At 39.6% G+C, this 20,481-nt stretch overlaps 1 protein-coding gene across 1 annotated transcript in view; it reads left to right on the forward strand.

The window, feature by feature from the left end:
- MOCOS (molybdenum cofactor sulfurase) overlaps positions 1–20,481 on the forward strand; it is a 201,295-nt gene that overhangs the window by 160,395 nt on the left and 20,419 nt on the right. Inside the window, exons 7-9 of the mRNA XM_009885451.1 lie at positions 3,030–3,146; positions 6,316–6,762; positions 14,528–14,690. Coding sequence (XP_009883753.1) covers positions 3,030–3,146; positions 6,316–6,762; positions 14,528–14,690 — 727 coding nt within the window. The remainder of the gene's footprint in view (positions 1–3,029; positions 3,147–6,315; positions 6,763–14,527; positions 14,691–20,481) is intronic.

Genomic DNA, 20,481 nt, shown 5'->3' on the forward strand with positions numbered 1-20,481 from the left:
TTTTCTTCATCGAAATAACTGTAACAGATGCTTTATGTTCTATTTGTTTTGCTATGTGGTAACACTGCAGAGAGTGATTAAATTAACTCCCCAAGTAGCATATTTCTAGGGTGAAGCTAAACAAGAAGAAATCAAAGCATATGTCCAAGGTAAAGTCAAGCGTGCGTTCAAGGGACAGATAGATTGGCAGTGCTACTTTTACTGATTCTTTCCATGGTGTCATTGTTTGCAATGAAAAGCATGCGCTACATTCCCAAGATCTGCGGGGCACCTGTGTGTGTTATCACATTGGTGATAATGGAGTTCGATTAATACTAAAGCTATGATTCACTTATCTTCATTCTCCTGAATCACAATTCCCTATATTACTCTGCTGTTCATACATTTTTATGTATCGATGCTCTTTTTCTACTATACAGATTAATATATATCACAATTGGAAGTGTTATTGGAGAAGGGTATCAGGTCGCAAGGCTGGAATGAAATTACTGTTCATTAAAGAACAGTAATAATTTATTTGACAAAATGAAAAAGATTTATAAAAAATTCTTGCTGGCAATTCCATGAAGTTGGGTCATGGAAACTTCGTTACACTGCATACACTTTCATAAGCAAGGTTGCCCCAGCAGTGTTTCTTCAAAAATAATAAAAATAATAAACAATATTATATATTTTAAAGCTTTTTGTGTACTGAGCAAATAAGCCCAAACACTGTATGAATTCAGTATTGAAGTATCTGTCATGATTTTTGCCTTGCTTGTCATCATTAACAGAACGATAGATCCACCCACGAGTCACTAACACCATGACAAACTGTGTTATTCCAGGATGACAACTTTTCTCATCTACGTGAAAAAAGAAGTAAAAAAAATGTCACTGTTCCCAGATTGAAGTCTTCTGACAAAACAAAGCTAATGACACCACAACAGTCTTTCTCAACAGATGCCTTTACTGTAACTTCGATTTGAGAAACATGCTTTGAACACAGGATATTCTCCAAGGCATTCATCAGGAATAGGGCTCTCAGGACTGATTCTGTTTGTGCTTTCCAGGTCTGGATATATGAAGTTGTTTTGATTGTATCTCCATTTGAGAACCGAACCATTTTGAACTGAACTGATGGGACAGAACATATTTAAGTATGAACTGGAGAACTTGTGCACTATAACAATATAGAGTTTCTTCTGTCTATACAGCACATTTTTGTGTGGAGTACCTTGTGCCCCACACATGAAAAAAAAAAAAAATGCTGTTTGAACTGCTTTTAGCAGAGCTAAACACTAGTTAGGTTGAATTATTTCAGCCTGGAGTAAGTTCTAACAGAGGGCACGTTTTTTCAAGCTGTTGAGATAGTACAGTTAAAGGTGCTTGGTATCTCACAAATTTAAACTCAAAGATGTCAAAAGATAGCCTGACATCAGAAGAATGATGATGTCAGAAGATAGGAGACAGAAGATAGGCTGAATTATACCAGACAGTATTAGACTCATATATTGGGCTATTATCCCAAATATAAAGAGAATTTATATTGGAAAAAATAAAAACCAGTAGAGATTAAGCCAGCTAGCAAAGCTAGTTTGGATGTTTACATTGATACCTCGGGCAGATAAAGCATGAGCTCACCGTTAGAAAAGTGGTTCGTTTGAGACGGTCAACACTTCCATTCCTGCCCCTTTAGGCTGAGCTGTCGCTCTGCGTGTGGCTGAGCCTGAGCTCCCTGTGAGAAGGATCGTGTCACTGACATAGTAGAGTCCTTCTCAGAGCTCTCAGCTCTCCATTTTGCAGAAGAGGAGCAAAAGCACAGAGAGGTTAATGCAGCTTGTGCAAGGTTGTTCTGGAAGCCTGTGGTAGAGATAGGGTGTGCCAGGTTTCATGCTACCATTCTGAGCATCTGACTGTCTTTTCTCCCAGTCCTGACCAGGAATGCTCATCATTTATTGCCAAAAAAATAACTGGCCGTAGGTATACCTGCTCAGCTAACCTTACCAGCTGCTGTTGTTGCTTTTTGAAATCAACATAAATCGTTTTCAGATCCCTGCAGTGTGCTTCCATGGTTTCTTAGCTGTGCTAAGAGGATCCCCATGGTATGCTCTGTTGTTTCTTAGCTGCACTATGAAACCCTGACAATCCATATCTCTTCTCTGCAGTGCCGTCTTGCCAGTGCCATCCTCCCAGTGTATGCATATATGCATCTCCTTCCAAGGCACATATAGACATGTGCTTCTGTTCTCTTTGCACATCTTTTTCATTCCTTCACATAATTTATTCATGCCAGTTTGTCATCAAATATTGTATTTCTGCCCATTCATTATTTGGTGGACAATAAGAAAATGGTGTGACGCAGAACAGCACAGCATGAGTCCACCAGGGAGTCGGTGGACTGGGTGGTCGTATGTGGAGGACTCATTCCAGTTTAGTCTCTGCCCTGTCAGTTGTTACTGCTTACTGGGGAGCTGATTCTTGAAGCACTTGCGTGCCAAAAGCCCACAGATACAGTCGGTTTCTGTAGTGAAGACTTGCAGTTTCAAAACCTTGGAGAACAAGGTTTCTTTCAGCTAACTGAAGAGGTGCCCCAGGCCTCTCTTCAGTCTCTGCAGATGCAGTTGTAGGTGACCAGTCTGTCGAGACACTGAGTGACGCTTGACTGCAGGTCTGTGATTAGCATTACTGATGTGAATAAAGCTGCCTGCAGGTTTAAAATTAAGCGCATGTACCATCATTAACAGGATCAGGACCTGAACTGATACGCTCTCTGTGTGTTGTGTGTGTGTTGAGTACAGTCTCTCTGCACACATTTGCACACATTAAGTACACGTCTTCCATCACTGTTTTCTTTCAGCTGAAAAACAAGGGTGAAAAATCCTAAATGTGTATGAGAATGTTGAAAGCTACAATGAGTTGTTAACAATTTAGAGAAATAATTTAGCTCCAATTGAATTGTACCTTTAAAACATTGTATCTTGTTTACCACAAATTTAAAATGTCTGTTTTTCGTTCTCCTATGTTTTATCTCCTGCTGAATCGGGAAGGTGGACAAGATGGCCAGTCTCTACAACATACATGTCCGTACAGGTTGCTTCTGTAACACAGGAGCCTGCCAGATGCATTTGGGTATAAGCAATGAGGACATCCAAAGAAACCTGCAGGTTAGTTTCTGAATGAGATTACGTGATATATTGCCCGTGGAAAATACCTGGATTCTGTGACCCAGGAGACATCTTCTGGCTATCAGATTTGAATTTCCTGAAGGATGGGAGGTTTGAAGGGGAGAAGAAAATCTAGCTCTGTATCAAAAAAAACCACCCAACCCTAAGTAGTTAAGGAATAAGATAGGTGTATCATGTCCTGTGGTTTTGAGTCTCCGCGACTTTAAGAATGAAAGTAAATTTGATTTGCTTTCTCTGACACGTCAACTCAGTTGCCATGTTAAAGAAATAAATGAGCTGAACTTCAATACATTGAAATGAGGTGTTGAAACAAAATAATTTGATGGACCCAAAGCAGTATGGGTTGTTTGCTTTTATTTCATTGGAAAATAAGAAACTGTGGCTTCTTGTTCTGATTTGGAATTATGTGAAATCCAGACTTCCTGCAGAACAGAAGTTCCTGGACAATTCATTTCCTGTTGTTCCTTAAGTATCCTTAATTGTACTTAATAACATTCAAGTATTATAGACCTATTGCTGTTGGATGTTACAGTTCAAAAGGCATACACAGATTGGACAAGCAACAATAAATGAGAATACACAATGAATCTCAGAAAGTGAAGTAAATTTAGATGACATCTACCTAGATAACTGGTGTGTTAGACTGTTAGAACATGAAAATAAAGACTGCTTTCTAGATGACTAATATTTTCCACAAATTGTCATTAGAAGATGTGTAGCAGGATATATTACAATGAAGTGGGGGAGTCTTCATGTCTGCATATTTCTTAGAGTTTGAAATTACAGTAAATTAATACAGAACAATCCAAAATTTTATTAATGGTATTCTTCAAAAGATAAAAACTATAATGGCTGTATTTACATTATAGCTCCATTATAATTTCACAGAGACATTTAGATAACTTTTGCAAACACATTTATATGCAAGACTGGTTCTTAAAGGGGGAGAGCTCTTTACTACCTTCCTTGGCAAAATGGTGCTTTGATTTACCATGGAAAGCTCCATGTCCATAGTCTCCTCATGCATAATCTGCCGAAGAGCAGGGGAGTGATGCTTGAGTTTTCGAGGGAGGAGCGGGTTCCCCAGGGTACTCTTAAGAAAGGAAAAAAAGGTCTACCCTTCTGCTGAAGTGCAAAATGCCAAATGACCAGCTGCAATGCTCTTGAATCTCCTTATATAAGGAGGATTTTGCCAAGGAGTAGGTCTGTATCATGTTAAAAAAGCTGAAGATTTAAACAGGGATAAGCAAAAGCCAAAGTTATAAAGTGACACTTAATCTGCCAAAAGTGGTATGATGAGATATGATGAGATAATGGAGTCAAGCAGTCATTATTTTGGGACATTCTCATCAGTCCTTTTCGAAGGATATAGTTGATTTATTGACAACATTACTGTGTAGGGGAAGGCAAATTTTATCAAGTTACTTGCACATAAACTTTAGGTTTGCCTTTTCCCAGGGTACTGACTATATTCTTCTTTCCCTGATGCAGTTTTCTGTGATCAAACTGCTTGTGAGGGAGAACTTCCTGTCCTCAAGGGTCCCTGGAGAAATGTGGTTAGTTTTCTTAGGATGTTAGGTAGGAACTCACTTATTTACACAGCAGGAACCTCTCTCCTCAGTTAATCAATCAATACTTGGCAGAAGAGTTACATGTATATTAACAGATGCAACCTAATTTTGCAAATGTTGCTTCTGCTCTATTGTCAAGGAGTAAAACTATATCAAACTGCATTAAAATAGTTACTACTGTATTGCATGCTTTGACATAGAGGGTTTGTTTTTTTCTCCTTGCCCAAATGGCATTTGTGTTCATTGAACTGCGACATGTCTTACTTTAAAAAGCCCTCATGTAAATAATCTATTCACACTGCCATTTTTATGTAGCAGAAATGCGTAAATAAATGAAATTCTGAGAAAAGAAAAAACAAAACTACTGCACTTACAGGAATAAGGATGCTGACTTAGGACTAAATCTGTGTCCATTGGTGAGCTAATGTTAGATGGATGAGCAAAGAGGGTCTCTAACTTATCTCACTAGAGATAAGTGGCAGTGTTCACTGACCCACTTGCTGAAGGAGAAACTTCTACTCTAAGGGAGAGTTTTCCAGAGAGTACTGTATGAAAGACATATCAGATGGAGGGCTATCTATGTGGAGGCCACATATTAGGGTATTTGAAGCCTTTTTCAACAAGGTTTTTCATGAGTGGCAACCTATGCTCTTCAAAGGAGGAAGTGCTAGGGGGAAGGAAGGCTACTTCCCTCCATCCTGAAAACAATCATAGAAAGATAGAATAGGTTAGGGTGGAAGGCCCCAACTCTCCCAGCCTGTCTTCATAGGAGAGGTGCTCCAGCCTTGTGATCATCTTTATGGCCCTCCTCTGGACCCACTCTAACAGGTCCATGTTGTTCTTATGTTGAGGGCTCCAGAGCTGGACACAGTATTCCAGGTGGGGTCTCACCAGAGTGGAGTAGAGGGGTAGAATCACCTCCCTCGATGTGTTGACTGGATCAGCAAGACATAGAGACAAGACAGAGACTGCATATCCCAGTGACGAGGGAAGTCACTTTGGGTGGTGGAGCTCTGGAATCAAGTCTCTGCTTTGCTAATATCCCAGACCAGTTCTCAGCTTTATAGCTGTCCATTGGACTATTTAACACAAGCCATGAATAAGCCACTGATAGTATAAAATGAAACTGTTTTGACAGCAAATATCAAGAAAACTGCCCCAGAAAAATCAGAAGTCTCATGGTGCGTTCACTTATCTGAATGTCATATCCCAGTTTGAATCCCGGTGAAATATGCAGATGAGACTGGAATATACCTGGAGACTGCCCTAACTAACAGGCCATCCTGGGACATAAAATCTTCTTCTGATTCTTGACATGTTTTTGAGAAGTCTCTGTTGCTTTAGGGTAGAATAGGACAAGCATCTCAAAACAATCTTCTTCCCATCTTGAGTAAGTAATAAGATAGTTGGGGGTTTTTTCTACATTTTCTCTTTGTATTCATGAGTTAACTTCGTATTTTTGAAAACAGTTTTTCAGGGTAGAATTTAGAGACTTGTGAATAACTAAGTAAAACTAGAGGGAAATAAAGCAAAGTCTGTCGTAATAGCTCTCTCATTTTCTTTCTATTTCAAACTAGACTGGCCATGTCTGTGGAGATGATATAGACCTAATTGATGGACGTCCCACTGGTTCTGTGAGAATATCCTTTGGCTACATGTCTTCTTTTGAAGATGCACAGACTTTTTTGAAATTCATCATAGCCACCAGACTCTCCAAGTTGGACACTGAGATTCCCTTCCAGTCCTCTGTTATAAAGTTGGCAACAGAGTCTGTCCCGGATGACCACGCTTCCTTTAACAGTGCAGATAAATTGTCTCCAATACCACACATCTTGGACAGAGAACTCAGGAATAATTCATCTGTGACAAAGACGACTGTCAACTGGCAGCCACCGGACGCTGAGGCAGAAAGCATAAGGGCAGCTGTTTCTGAGACTGCAGTACCAACATGTAGAAGAGGTGGCAAGCCCATCACTGTCACCAACATTTACCTCTACCCAATCAAATCCTGCTCTGCATTTGAGGTATATGCTTTGAATCATTCTTAAATATTCATCTCAACCTTGTGTTTTTCTTGCCCCTGTCGGATATGTCAACCAGGAATAGAATGTGCATGAGATATTAGGAAGCTGTATATGGGTACCCATTTTTCCTTTTCTCCAATTTCTAGGATCAAGTCCTCCATGGTAAGGTACTTTGAAGGATTTTCAATTAGGCTGAAGTTACAGCATGCAAATGTGTCTTCTGCTCTCCTCTCCTCTACCAACAAACAAATCTGCACATAATATGCAGTCTTATGTGCAGTCTTGAAGAAAATAGTTGGATTTGCAAAACTTGACTAAAAAATAATCAAGTAATTAGTATGCTTTTACAGAATGACATGTGATGGACTTCTAGGCATTGATGGGTAGGCAGCAATTGAGAAATAACTTGATTAACATGTTATAATTGAGAGGAGGCTGATTTACATTACAAAGAAATGTTATCATTAAAAATACATTTGCAACAGAAATATGACATTTAAGTGTTGCTGCACTATTTGAAAGTTCACTCTTTGAAGATTTTAATTGCTTTTTTACCAAGTTAATAATATCGTCACCTTAGCTGTGACTTTTTTTTTTAAATAATGCATGATGAAATAGGTGTATGGCCCACACATGACCTAGAATGTGACTCTGCTTAGTACCATACTGGGAAGTGATTTAATGAGTGTCAATAACGGTATAACTTTCCCTATGAAAACTTGCTGGTGTATATCATTGTCTCACATCTGAGTGAAAATTGGGGTCAAATCCAGTGACAAATCACCTGCATTTAAAATACGGCTTCTCAGCTGATTTGATCATGATTTTATTCCCCCCTTAGGGGGGGAAGAATTAAAGAGGCTGGGGAATTAAGGCAAACACTGTTAAATGATCAACAGAACATCTATATTTTTAAATTTGGTTTGGCTTATGATGTCTTTAGTTCAGAGGCACAATCTTGAGCATTAAATGAGACCCGAACAAACAATTTCCACCCCTTATTAACCTCCCACTAAATCAAACTGTTTAGAAAATCAAAGTAATCCCACATTTCATGTGAAAAGATTTTAACCTTTGTTAAAGTGTTGCAGTTACTATAGCTGTATTACAGAAGCCCACTACAGAAGCTGCTGAAATATGTTGTAGCAGTATTTAGGCCCCTTTGGGGTTAAATTCTATTTTTAATGTGCAGGCTGCTGTTGTGAGATACATACCACAACATTCAGTTCTAGGAAAGCTTTGAAGTGATTGTGCCCAGGAGCAGGTAATACGTACCTAAGCATGAAAGAAAGCTTATGTTTCCCCACGAGCTGAGCCAGGTTTCTTCTCTTCAAGCTCTGTGAGGGGAAATTACTCTAGGTGATAAATTCATACAAAACTGGTACTCCCTGGCAGACAGAACTGCAATTTTATATGGAGGGGGAAAATCCCTATGCCTCATGCATACTTCTTGTGACAGGCATGTGTTAATAAGCCCAGTGTAAAAGCAGTATTCATCTTACCTCAACTGACCCCTCTAAAGTTAGATATTATTCTGTAAGCAGTAAGAGATGGATACCTGCTAATTTATTTTATCATATAATAGTGTTGTGGTTTGGGCCGGACTGGCCACTAAAATGAACGACAGATGGTCTCCCCCACCTCTCTCTCCAAGAAGAGGCTTCTAAGTTTGGAAAAAACCTTAACTAATGTAATGAAAATATTAATAAACTGATAAAATAATAATAATTTAAAAATGAAATATATATAAAACCTGTATCAAGCTCCCAGGATGATGATTGTGTCACTGGCAGGTGCTGGGAAAGTCCCATACTGGACTCAGCAGTGGACAGGAACTGGATTCCAGATCTGGGTTCAGGAACGCACAGATCGGGATCAAAGGCAGATGAACAGACAGCGTCCTCCTCAGACGTCAGCCATTGAAGAAAGAGAGCTGACCCTTTGATCCCTCAGCTTTTATACTGAGCATGAGGCAGATGGGATGGAATACCCTGTTGGTCAGTTTTGGGTCCCCTGTCCTGTCCGCTCCTCCCCGCAGGTGGGACCCTTGGGTGTTACAGCAATAAGTATAAGCAAGAGCCTCTCTGCATACCATGCCTTGGCATAAATTATAAATTATCAGGTCTTATCACTCTGGGAGTGGACTACAGGCTCAAAAATGTGCCGTTAATTTCAGAGAGTTCAGTTAGTTAGAAGAGGCTTAGCTAAAAAGTAAAATTACTGAACAGAAAGTGGTTTCTGTTTTACCTCAAACCAGGACAAACAGGTATCTGCAGTAGGAAAAATGAATTGTTCCTGTATATTTCTGTCTCTTTCCATTGACTACAAGAGGAATCCAAGGCAACTCGGATTACATGTCTAACACTAGCCCATTTGAATAGTTTAAAAATAGATATTAAAACTGCAAAACAATTTTTTTGAATACAAAGTGTCAGACACATTAGAACCTGGTAAGCTAAGCACTGTCAGAGCCTGCATTGCCAAAGAGTAATATACAATTAAATATATACTGGATTTAGTATATAGTATTGGAAGGGACCGGAAGTTCACTATAAATAGCATTTAGTTCTTCTGCTCTTCTCAAAGAGCATTTTTTGTGCATTTCCGCTTAATTCATAGAAGATACATAAGTACAATTTTCTGTATTTAAGTAAATCCCTGAAGTAAACATGTTTGCTTTTGTGATCTTCTTCCTGTCCACCAGGCATTCTTCATTTTTTTCTTCCCAACAGTCCGAGTGGCACTTCTAGACCTGTTGTACATTTATAACCAGCCTGTGAAAGATCTGTCGATCTCATTGCCTGTAGAAGAGGCAAAAATGCCAACTTACAGCCCACCATTTGTAATGAGCTTTAAAACCCAGTTAATCCTGTTCTAAATCAAGCAGTGGCTTGGTCTCTTCCCGATGGGTAAGAGTAGAAATAGGAATAGGAAGCCATCTCTGCCAGAACCCATACCATTGCTAACTGCAGAGTGCACCACCCTCCAGAAATCTATGTATGTCATTACTGCAACTTCAGCCTGTATCACCTTGAAAGGGGAAAATAACCCATCCCACATGCACTGGAGTTTGAAGCAAGATGTGTTAGAGAAACCTTACCACAGTTAAATGGAATCAAATCTTGAAAATCATTTTACCTTCTAAAATATTGATTATACCAGCATCTCCAGGCTTTATCATGAAAAGGCTGAATCCTAAAGAAAATTATTCCTTTGCCATTCTCTTAGCAGTCTTTGTCATACAGACTACACACTTAAAATTATGTTATCTCCTTACTTTAAGAAACTCATAAACTTGTGAAGTAATAAATATGTAGCTTGTAGTTTTCTTGGTCTTTGGTTAGTAACCAAGACTTGAAAATCAGTTTCATGTTTTAAATCTAAAGTACCGTTAGTTGCTTTGGAGTTGTTGGAAATTTATAAAGTATTTTCCCAATTAAAAAATTCATCTCCATTTTTATCAGTTATAGGGTAGCTCTAAGCTAGCTGATGTGAAAGGTGAAAGTGGCTCAGATATTGGGCAGCAATAAATTCACTCATCTTGTGATACTTGGATACTTCAGATCAGAATCTTATAGATTGGTAAGTTCAAATGCAGCCCTCCAGCTGCTATGGGAGGTCAGGCCTTTAGCATGTGTAGTAAATAGGCTTTCTTGTAAGTACATGATGACTTGCCTTTGCCTAAAATAATATGTGCAGTGGAAAATTCCAAATAACTGTGCGTGCAGGAACCAGCCCATCTGCCAGTGAAATCTGCCCACTGACTTATCGGTTGCAGGAGAGATGACCTGATTAGCGTCAGGAGGACAAACTCAATGAGGATGTGAGTACGAACTCACAGCTGTTTGATCTCCTCTTTAGAGTCACATAATCTCCTCTCCTAAACTCTGATTTCTCTGTTCTATTCTAAGTGTTTTAGTATGGGAGGTGCTTGACCTCCAGGGAAATGAGAGTGCAGAGTGCTTTGGCAGCTGGGAGGATGAAGCATGGCATGATCATCAGCTCACTTCAGGTCGGTTAGTTCCTACAGCATTTTAGAAAGTGTCCCTGGCCATGGGAAGGTCTCTGTTCAGTGTCATTCCATGGTTTTAGCACACATGGCGCAAGAAGCGGAGGGCAGAATATTCTAGCTCAACTTCTTATATACGCTTTCTTTTCCCTGCAGTTGTTTTTTTAAATGGGGAGAAGCAGGGAAGAGGAGTAACCTCTATCCCAGACCACTTCTTTTCTTCTTTTCCAACATAAAAATGTGTTTTAAACATGCATTTTTAAACATGAACATCTCTCATGTCAATTAATTTTGCATAATTACATAATGCAATGTGCCCAGTGAAAAAGGTTAGGACTTTAAACATTAATAACTTTATTATTCTTGCAGTAGGTTTCAGAGTATAAAAATTGCATCTCAACACAGAAGAAAAATTAGCTTTTAATTTAAAATACAATGCAAATTCCTAGTGATCAGTGGATAAATTATATGTAGACCACTAACATTTTTAAACTTGCATAATTTAAAACCTATTCAGTGATTTCTTTAATGTGTTTTAAAATTGTGTTAGCCTTTATGATGACATTACTGTGAACTGTGCAGAAATGCAGCCTGAAATGTTTTAAAGAAAATTCTGAAAAAAAAAAACCAACAAACCCCCATGTTTTTACAATGGATATTTTTACATTACAAGAAGAAAAGTGGGTGAAAGCAGATAGGATGATACCATGTACTGTCTGTACTATGCAACAATCCTTGCTTGTGACAGATAGAGAAGACCATATGTTGGGTGATTAGCCCGCCTGCCATGCAGGGAATGAAGGTGTATGCTAGCATTTATCAGTAAAATCATGCCGTCCTGGCTTTCTTTCTGTCCTCCCCCTTTAATTTTTCTCTGTAGTCGGAGATGGCCAGACAACTTCAGGGAATCAAGTTAGAAGCTATGTAACACAGTATTGCTCACTGCAATGTATGCTAACCTGTGTTATTTTACTTCGCAGTAAACTTCATTGGTTGCTTTACCTCACTGTATTGGTTGCCTTAATATAGGTATTTAGTGACATTTGAGTGCCCTCCCTGACCTCCTGCTGTTGGTCTGCCAGGATGTGGGTCATCTTTACAGCCTGCGTCATATCTGCTAGCCTTGGGCAGACGTCTCAGGCACAACCTGAGGGAGCCGAATTGAACCACTCTTCTCATGTCTCAGATGAAAGCAGAGCAGGCACTTTGCTTGAACTGCTCTAATTCAGTTTCTTGTAATCTTTTAACAATCCTTTCAGCCTCTTTTGAAATAATGGTGGGAGACAGTCTGCACAGGTTGCAAGCCGAAGTACTAAGAATAGGAATGTACATGTTCTTCCATGCTGGAGACCAGTATCAGTATGAGCAACAAACCAACTCTGACTGTTTCATGATCGTCGGTGACTCTCTGTCTAAGGCAGGGTAGGCAGTTATTTTATTGCTGCAACTTTATTTATTGGGGTCCTAGCAACATATGAAATGCAGTAAGTTGAAAAGTAGAGGGGGAATAGGGCATCTGACAGTGTACGGGGGACATCCATGAGAGGACAGGACTCACTGCTGGGCATGTCTACTTATGGTTCTTGTTACAGCAGCAAATACTCAGAGAAAGGTGGGAAAATGGGCTGAGGACCTGTAGTTGTGTGTTGCATCTCAGAGCGTAGCACGGGATTACTTGCTGTTATTTTGGACCTACCAGGGCTATTTTGAATGGAAGGTGTTGATTGTTTCCAAATAACTGCTACCTAGTTAGCTGGGCTTTCCCCACAATGCCTATCAGCATGTAAGAATTAGCTGAAGCACTGATTAAAGAGAGAATGCTTTGTTTTGCTCATAAAACCTCTTGCCTTCAGTGAAGGGTAAGCAAACACTTAAGCTGTTTCCTGAATAAGATTGCCGACCTGAAGTGGAACCAAAACAACTGAATGTTACGGTTGGAAGCTAGGAATCACTGTCTTTGTGCTCTTTTTCTATTTTCCTGCTCTTTTAGTTTATTCTGGTCTTTATATCTTGCAAATCCTGTAAAGATCTGTTGGATCCGTGGGAGGATGTATTACAGATTAGTGAACTTCTGTTTTGGAAGGGAGATTTGTTAGCAGGAAATTCTTGCGGTTCTCAGATGATCACCAGCTGTTCCAAATGCATTTTGTAATCTAATTATACAGGATAGATAACAAAAAAGTACTGGCCTCTCCAAAGAATAATTTCCAGCAAGGACAAAAGTCTGTTCTTCAGCTGATACTGCAGTTTTGGGCTATGATTCCTCTCCTAAAAAGACACGGCAAGGGTTCGCATCATTTAGGTGCTGACAGTTTGAGGCGCTTGGACAATGTGGTTTCAGATGACACTGTCAGACCTACAGTTTCAATTTTTGACTGATTTTTTCATCCACGCTCACCTAAAAAACTGCCAAAAAATATTATAAATCAAGTAGGTTGATTAAATAGATTTCTTCTCTTTAAAATTTTTCCGTGTATTGTCTGTATTCAATACCAGTAATAGCACTGTGGCCAAATTATTTAGAGCTCAGCTCTAATGGCTTAAATTTTCAGTTCCAGAGTGCCTGCCCTCAGCTTTCTCTAGTCCGGCCATCAGTGTCAAGCTACTGCTACAGGCTCCTATAAAGCCTGGAAAAGTTTATAAGAATGGGATGTTGGGGATTCTGTGGGGTTTTGGATAGAGCACATGCTAAATAAAAATGTGATGTTTAATTAATCTAACCAGTGCTTCCAGCCATGCTTTTCCTCAGAGCATCAGGCTGTGCCTGACATGTCTTTTTCTCAAGACTTTTTGCTCAAGTCTTTTGCCAGTTAATTCATGTGAGCACTGCTAAGCTTCTGTATAAGAATTCAGCAAAGTTCAGCTGTAGTTAACTTTTCTCCATATTCAACTGTGACTAGAAAGCATGCATGAGCTGAAGCAATATGTTTAAATGCCCAACTTTATGTTAGAAGAATAGTACTAATATTTTAACATTCTGAAGGAGAAAGCAGTTATTAATATCACCCAAAGGCATTACTAAAATTGCTCTCTTTTTTGGATTTCAAGATTACCATCTGTGTAGCATCAGTAACAGATGTTCTTTTCACCAGAAAAACGTACATGAAAGCAAGGACAATATGCTTGTATAGGCTATTGGGTGTAAAGAGTGTTACAGAAGTAATGGAAGAACAGATAGTAGAGGAGACAATGTGTTTTGTTGTAAGGGGATCTGGAGAAACTATCATGTTCCTAGCTAAACCAGAAGCCTCAGTGGTGAAGGTTTTCTCAAATGGATCACTGATAAAGTGATTCCAATTTTATGAAAAATAAGGGTTTTCAGAATTTTGAATTTCATATTTTTCTTGTTTTTTATTTGTTTGGTTTTGCCTTAATTCATACAAGTCCCGTGAAATGTCCATGCTTTGTAAGTTAAAATTGTTGGGGGGAGTTATCCTAAAAATGGATGAGTATAAAACTGAAAACAGTTTTCAGAGTGTGTCAGAGATTGTTTAATCTATTCTTATAGCTCTGTTAGATCAAAGTGTATGATAATATGTAACAAATTGTAGTAACTCCATTTTGTTTTGTCAACTTTGTGCAGTGATATCTTTACCTTTGATTTGCAATTAAGGCCTCTCTTATTAAAGGCTGACATTGGCTTGCACAAGTTTTCCCGATTTCAAAGTATTTCATTAATGGTTTCTTTTCACTCTCTTTTCTTTTCAGCATGAATCTATTAATGCAGCTAACGTTTTTGTCATGGTGCTTTCCCAGGTTACAGAATGGCCAGTAGGAAACCAGGGTTTGCTGTATGACCGAAACTGGATGGTTGTAAACCAGAATGGAGTCTGCATGACCCAGAAGCAGGAGCCGAGGTTGTGTCTTGTAAATCCTTCAATTGATCTGAAGCAAAAAATTATGGTCATTCGGGCAGAAGGTTAGTAAACAATATCCTTTTCTCCCCTTCATTATTGGCATCAGACTTCTAGGCAGAGACACCTGTGTGCACCCCCCAAGCTGCCGAATGGTGTGTATGCTTACTGACTTCAGGGACAAATTCTGCTACCAGCTGTGGCCAAAGAAAGCCCAGGCTGTGATGTACAGCCCTGGGTAGTTCCCTAGCTTGCTGTTGGGATGGGCAGAGAGTAGACAGTGACTCTCTATGTGCAGTCATAAAGTGGATGCTCCAGGAAGGAGTAATGAACTGACAGATGTGGAAATTTACTGACTAGAGCATCTCTCCACATCATGAAGCCTGAAGGGACTGTTACTGCTGCAAAGGTAAAGGAACAGGAGTCTGACATCAAATGCCTTGGCCGAAGACTTTCCCATCTTACAGCTCTCCTCCTCCTTCCAGCTGTGAGACCAGAGGGGTAGAGTCTTCAGTGGAAATTAATATGAATTAAACTAAGGACCAGACATTATTTAGCTCATTTAAATACTTGCACTAGCGGGCAAATATTTCATGATGTTTGGGCTTCTTTGGATTCATCAAAACCCTTTTTATTCTCTGCTGGCTGAGAGGAAAAAAAAAAAGAAAAAAATTACGGAAAGTATTACAGAAAAGCCTTTGCTACTTGGGGGTGCAAATTATTTATTTTGCTAACAGTGCTATTAGGACTGAATGCGGAAACAGGTTTGTGTTCCTCAAAAGTCATGATTAATGCCAAGTTTGCATGTGGCTCAATGGTGTTCATCATTTCCCTGGGGTCTAACATTTACTTAGCCTGTGTGTCTTAAACATTAATAATATATGTGCCCACATTTTCAGCAGTTAGAGCAAAACAAGGGATTCTATATTCAGATTTTTCACCCTTTACTAGAAATCTATATGAGTGGATCTGTAACTCCAGTCTCCTTTCTGTTTGTCCATTGCAGTTGTCCTCTCCAGCTGTCTGAGCACTCTCCATAAAATTAAGTCTGACCAGTTTATTTCTTTTGTCTAGAATAGGTTTGTCAAATGTGCATTTGGGTACTTCCACTAGTCTTGTGCGATTTTTTGTGTGTGTTTCAGATACCAAACACAATCTAGTCTATTCTTAGGGATTCCAGACTGGCTCACTGGTACAGACACGGCTATTTTCCACTCTTCCCTCTATAACCTTTCTTTGAAAAGGTATTGTTAATTCATTTCAGTGCTATGTGGAGCACTTTACACCTGAAATTTCTTCAGTACAGTTGCATAGACAGCCTTCTCGCACAACATTTAAATTACCAAGTGCTTCAGAACTAATTATTTCCAGTAATTCAGTTCCTTTCCATCTCTCTCCCTTTCTGCCCGTACCTCTTGCTTGCAGACACAGTGTGAAGTCTTGTCCAAACCTTCTCCATTTATCCTTCACATTTTCAGAGGTTCAGCTCTGTTGGGCCTTATGATTGCTTCATTCCGCTCTTCTGAGTTTGTTCTTCATTTTTTTCCTTGCTAGTACCACATTGTTCAGACAAGTGCATATCCTTTAGTATGTTTGCCTGTCGATAATACCTGCCCTGACATACTTCAGAGAGTCTGGAAGAAGTTTTCTCAGACAAAAACGACAGTCAAGGCACCCATTTCTCACTGAGATTTACAGTCTCTTGCCAAAGTTAGTGCCAGGGTGAAATTCACCTTTCAATCCTACATTTTACTTTGTGTCATTTTTGGAGTTTTCACTGTCATTCACCTTGCTTTGTATGAAAGCAAGAACCATTTCCACCCAGAAGTGATTGACCAAGTCTGTGGATCACTTTTCTGCCCAAAAGTGATTGATCATATCTCCAGTGTGCTCTAACAGAATCATGGTTGGCATTTATTTATAGTCTGCTTTGGTACAGCCAATATGTAACAGTAGAGTCATTTTATTCTTTGTACTCTAGATACCAATAATCTTAGCCCATTAGGTGGTCTGGGCCCTCTTTTTATAATAGTCCCACTATTTTTCACTCTTGTAGTGCACTTGCAACCTGTGGTATTTTTTTTAATGCTTGACTGGGAGATAATGGCTCTCATTTGCTTGGGGAGACTATTCCAGAGGTTACTGCTCACAAGGTAGCACAGTGATGGGAACACATACGAACTGGAAGGGTAAGACTAAGCAGATAAATCTGTAGGAAGTTGTTCCAATATTTATTCTGCTTTCTTTCATCTTACCTTCAGTCTAAATGCATGATTTGTTTGTATTAATTTTTAATTTTTTTCTTTTATCCCTTCACATACATGGGTCATTGTTAAATCTCCCACTAAAATCATTTCACGGCAGACAATTTTTATTTAATTTGTTGACCCTTTCCTTGGAAGTCCCCTGTTAATCACTGTTGCTTTTGTCACCCCTCTCTCCAGCCTGTCTGTAGATTGTTGCTAACGTAGGACCTGAAGCTGAGTGCCACGTGTGTAGCTGAAGCGGCGATCAGTGCGGTGAGGAGCAGTAGCCCGCTGCTGGGCCAGGCTGGCTGTTGTGCAACCCAGAGCCTTCACTGGCCTATGTGTGTGGCTAATGGTACTTTAGATTTGTAGCGCTTAGCCTGCTGACTGCAGCCACCTCCAGGTCTCCTCCAGCTTTGTTGCTTTGTGGGTTTCTTTCTCCCACCGGATGCCTCCCACCTGAACTGCCTTTCCTCACCTACAGTAGCATGCATCTTTCCAAGATGAGTTTTGTTCCCTCCAACTCCCTCTCTCCTCACCCTGCCCTCACAGTCCCCGTGCAGAGTTTCTCTGTTCTTCTCAGTGTAATGGGGACATAGCTGGTCATGAGAAGTGGGTGAGGGATGCACCAGTGGTGGAAAAAAGAGACAAAACCTTTGAGCTGCACATTTACTGAATCCCCCCACTCCAGTGAACGTGAAAACCCAGCAGCTCCCAGCTGACTGGGTGACAACTGGGGCCAAGTTAGCTGCCTTCCCCCTGCTCCTCTGTGAGGAGGCTGTAATTACTCTGCTTTCTCTACCAGTTTCTCTGCTACCATCTGCGCTTTCCTCACTGTGAGAGCAGGCTGTGGCAACGATCTCCATATAGATTGTGCTTTGCTGTCTTGGAGGTGTCTCTCTCCAATAGAGAGAGCCTAAGGCAACCATGCTGCTGGATTAGGTGCCTCTGGTAAGTGCCTAAAGCCAAGTGGGGCGAATCCCACATAGCTGAAGTATACAGCATTCTTAAAGAACATTTTGCAGTTGCACTGATAATGGTGAAGACTTTATCTGTGCCACTTTTAAAACATAATGAGTCTGTTCTCTCTCCCCCTCCAGGCACGCACTTTCCTCTCCCTCTAGAACTTTTCATTAGTGGAAAATTTGTTTATGGCTATTTCATTTCAATATGGTTTAATATTCTCTGTCTTCTCTGTCCAACAAAATAAAATTGTCAGCATGATTTAGTGTGACAGTAACTACTTTAATACCTTTTGCTGAATCCTCCGTGTGCTGAGATGCTGTTCCATGTTCTTTCTTTAACCCCTGCGGGTTGGGTGTCTCCATAGCCTGTCTTGGATGGGCAGACCCGCTGTCTGACTGACCCAGCTGTGCAATCCTGCCACCACTGTGGGCAGTGAGGACATCAGAGCGGGGCTCTAGACAAGGCCAAAAGTGCTTGAAGGCTTAGGATCTTGCCCTGGCATGCCTGCAAAATCAGTTGGCTTGCATGGCAGCTGGGGAGCTCCAGGTGTTCCCCTGATCCCTGAGGAAGGTGGAGAGAGCAGAGGGAGAGGAAGGGTTTGTGCTTGGTCTCTCACTGGCTGTATTTTACTTCAGTAGAGGGAGAGATATTTTATTTTTGAGAAACTGCATTTCTGAATTTTGTCAGAATTATTTTCTTAGGCTATGTGGTTGTTAACAGGCATTTCCTATTATTTTTAACATGAAGAGTATAACTAACCCTTGCTATCACAGGACCCGCTTTGAGAAATTCGGTGTAACTTTAAATAAGCCCCTGTGGAGAAAGATAACTTCTTGCTTCTATCTTGACTGAAGCAGTTAATGGTTCGGCTCCCAGCAACTTAAAGGTGGGCAGGAGCAAGTGCCTTTATTTCTAGAAGCCATATTACTCGAGTGGGAATCAAGGGAAATCTTGTTGTCCTGCTCCATGAAATATATGGGGGCACAGACTACACTGGGCTTGTTCCTGAACAACATAAAAGTAAGCCAAACAGAATTTAGCTGAGAATACATTTCTGTAGAAGACTAATTTCTGTCTTTCCATTTTAGCTAACAATCAGCATTACTCTGGCAAGTTGGGCATTAGTTTACCAGTGCACAGAGGGAGAAATTTTGAGTGTTGTGAAGGCACTTTAAAATATCAGAGGAGAAAGATGCTAGCAAAACTGAGCAACTAATTATACTTTATGGAGTTTATTGTGCCTTCAAATAGTTATGTGTTACTGCCAATAAAAATAATGGGAATTAAGTGCATACACTGACGAAAGAATATACATGAATAGTTTATATTTCAGTCTATTGAAATAACAGACCTCTAATTTTTCTCATTGACTGAAAATAGGAGCTATAAAGACAAGAACGATTTTTTTTATATTAATACTGTGTGCACATCTGTGAATTTTATTATCAAGCAAATGACCATGGAGAATGACAGCTTTTACATTTTAGTAAATGGCAATATTCTGCTTTATTTTTTGGCCTTAAGATAGAATAAAATTGTAATTAACAATGTTTAACTGACCTAAACATCACTGTAAAATGTGTACTGTTCAATAAAAGTGTGATATACTTGCTGGTGTATAAAAGCAGGGCTTTATAAAGCCCTGAGACTCTACGTTAAGAAATTTTGTGAGTATGCTTTGCTTAGAAAATATTTTTAAAAGATATAATAGCTAAGGATGCATACAGGATTAAACCTTACAAACTCTTCTTTTCCAGAAGGAATGATGCTAATACATGTAATTTTTTCAACATACAAAAGCATTAGTTCTAGTTTATAAGATGATAACATTGGCTTCTTTTTCATGTTTTTGCAAGCAGGTTCGGTGCATTTATTACTTACATGTTTTATTTTCCTAAGTGAACCTAGCTTTTCCTCCTCTGTCTTCGCTTCTGAAGTATACTAACATCATTAGCTAAAAAACGAGTAGATGTCTTTCTGTATTGGCAACTTGTGTGGAACAGAGCTGATAGTTGGGATATAGTGAATCTGTACTACATTTCATTATTCTTCAAAAGAGAATAAACCAATTTGATTTCACCATATCACAGAGCTGGTCGAGCTTGATTCTTATTTGTACTACAATAACATAAATGGGAAGTAATGAGTGGAATTGAAACATGCTTATATAAAGCTGGGGTACAGGAGATCAGTCTTTCCTGGTTTATGTTGCAGTATAATGGAAAAGAGTTGTCTTCACTGCAGCCTTGCAGTAAAACCCTTTCTTCATTGTTTCAGATTATTGCTTTCAATTAACAGAAAGGAAAATAGTACAGCTTTTCTTTTAGTTCTGGTAAGCCACAGTAGCCTTTCCATCTCTGTGGCTCTTTCTGTTCAAGATAAGAAAACCATAGAAGAAACTGTTAACATAGGTCACTACCAGGGATTCCTCATCTGATTTAAACTTAGAGATGGATAGATGGGAATGATTTTCTCATTAGTGGTTTCCATACATTTTATCTTTAAATTATTGTAGTTTTACGACATGTATTTCTTTCCTTGAACAGTCTGTGCTTATTTTTTCTCTCCCCCTCTGCCATCTCCATCTTTCAACTTTCTGATCACTCCATCCCACCATTCCAAAAAACCCGACCCAACAATGATT

This window comes from Charadrius vociferus, unplaced genomic scaffold (assembly GCF_000708025.1).
Source record: "Charadrius vociferus isolate BGI_N301 unplaced genomic scaffold, ASM70802v2 scaffold174, whole genome shotgun sequence".
In the NCBI taxonomy this organism is placed as follows: domain Eukaryota; kingdom Metazoa; phylum Chordata; class Aves; order Charadriiformes; family Charadriidae; genus Charadrius; species Charadrius vociferus.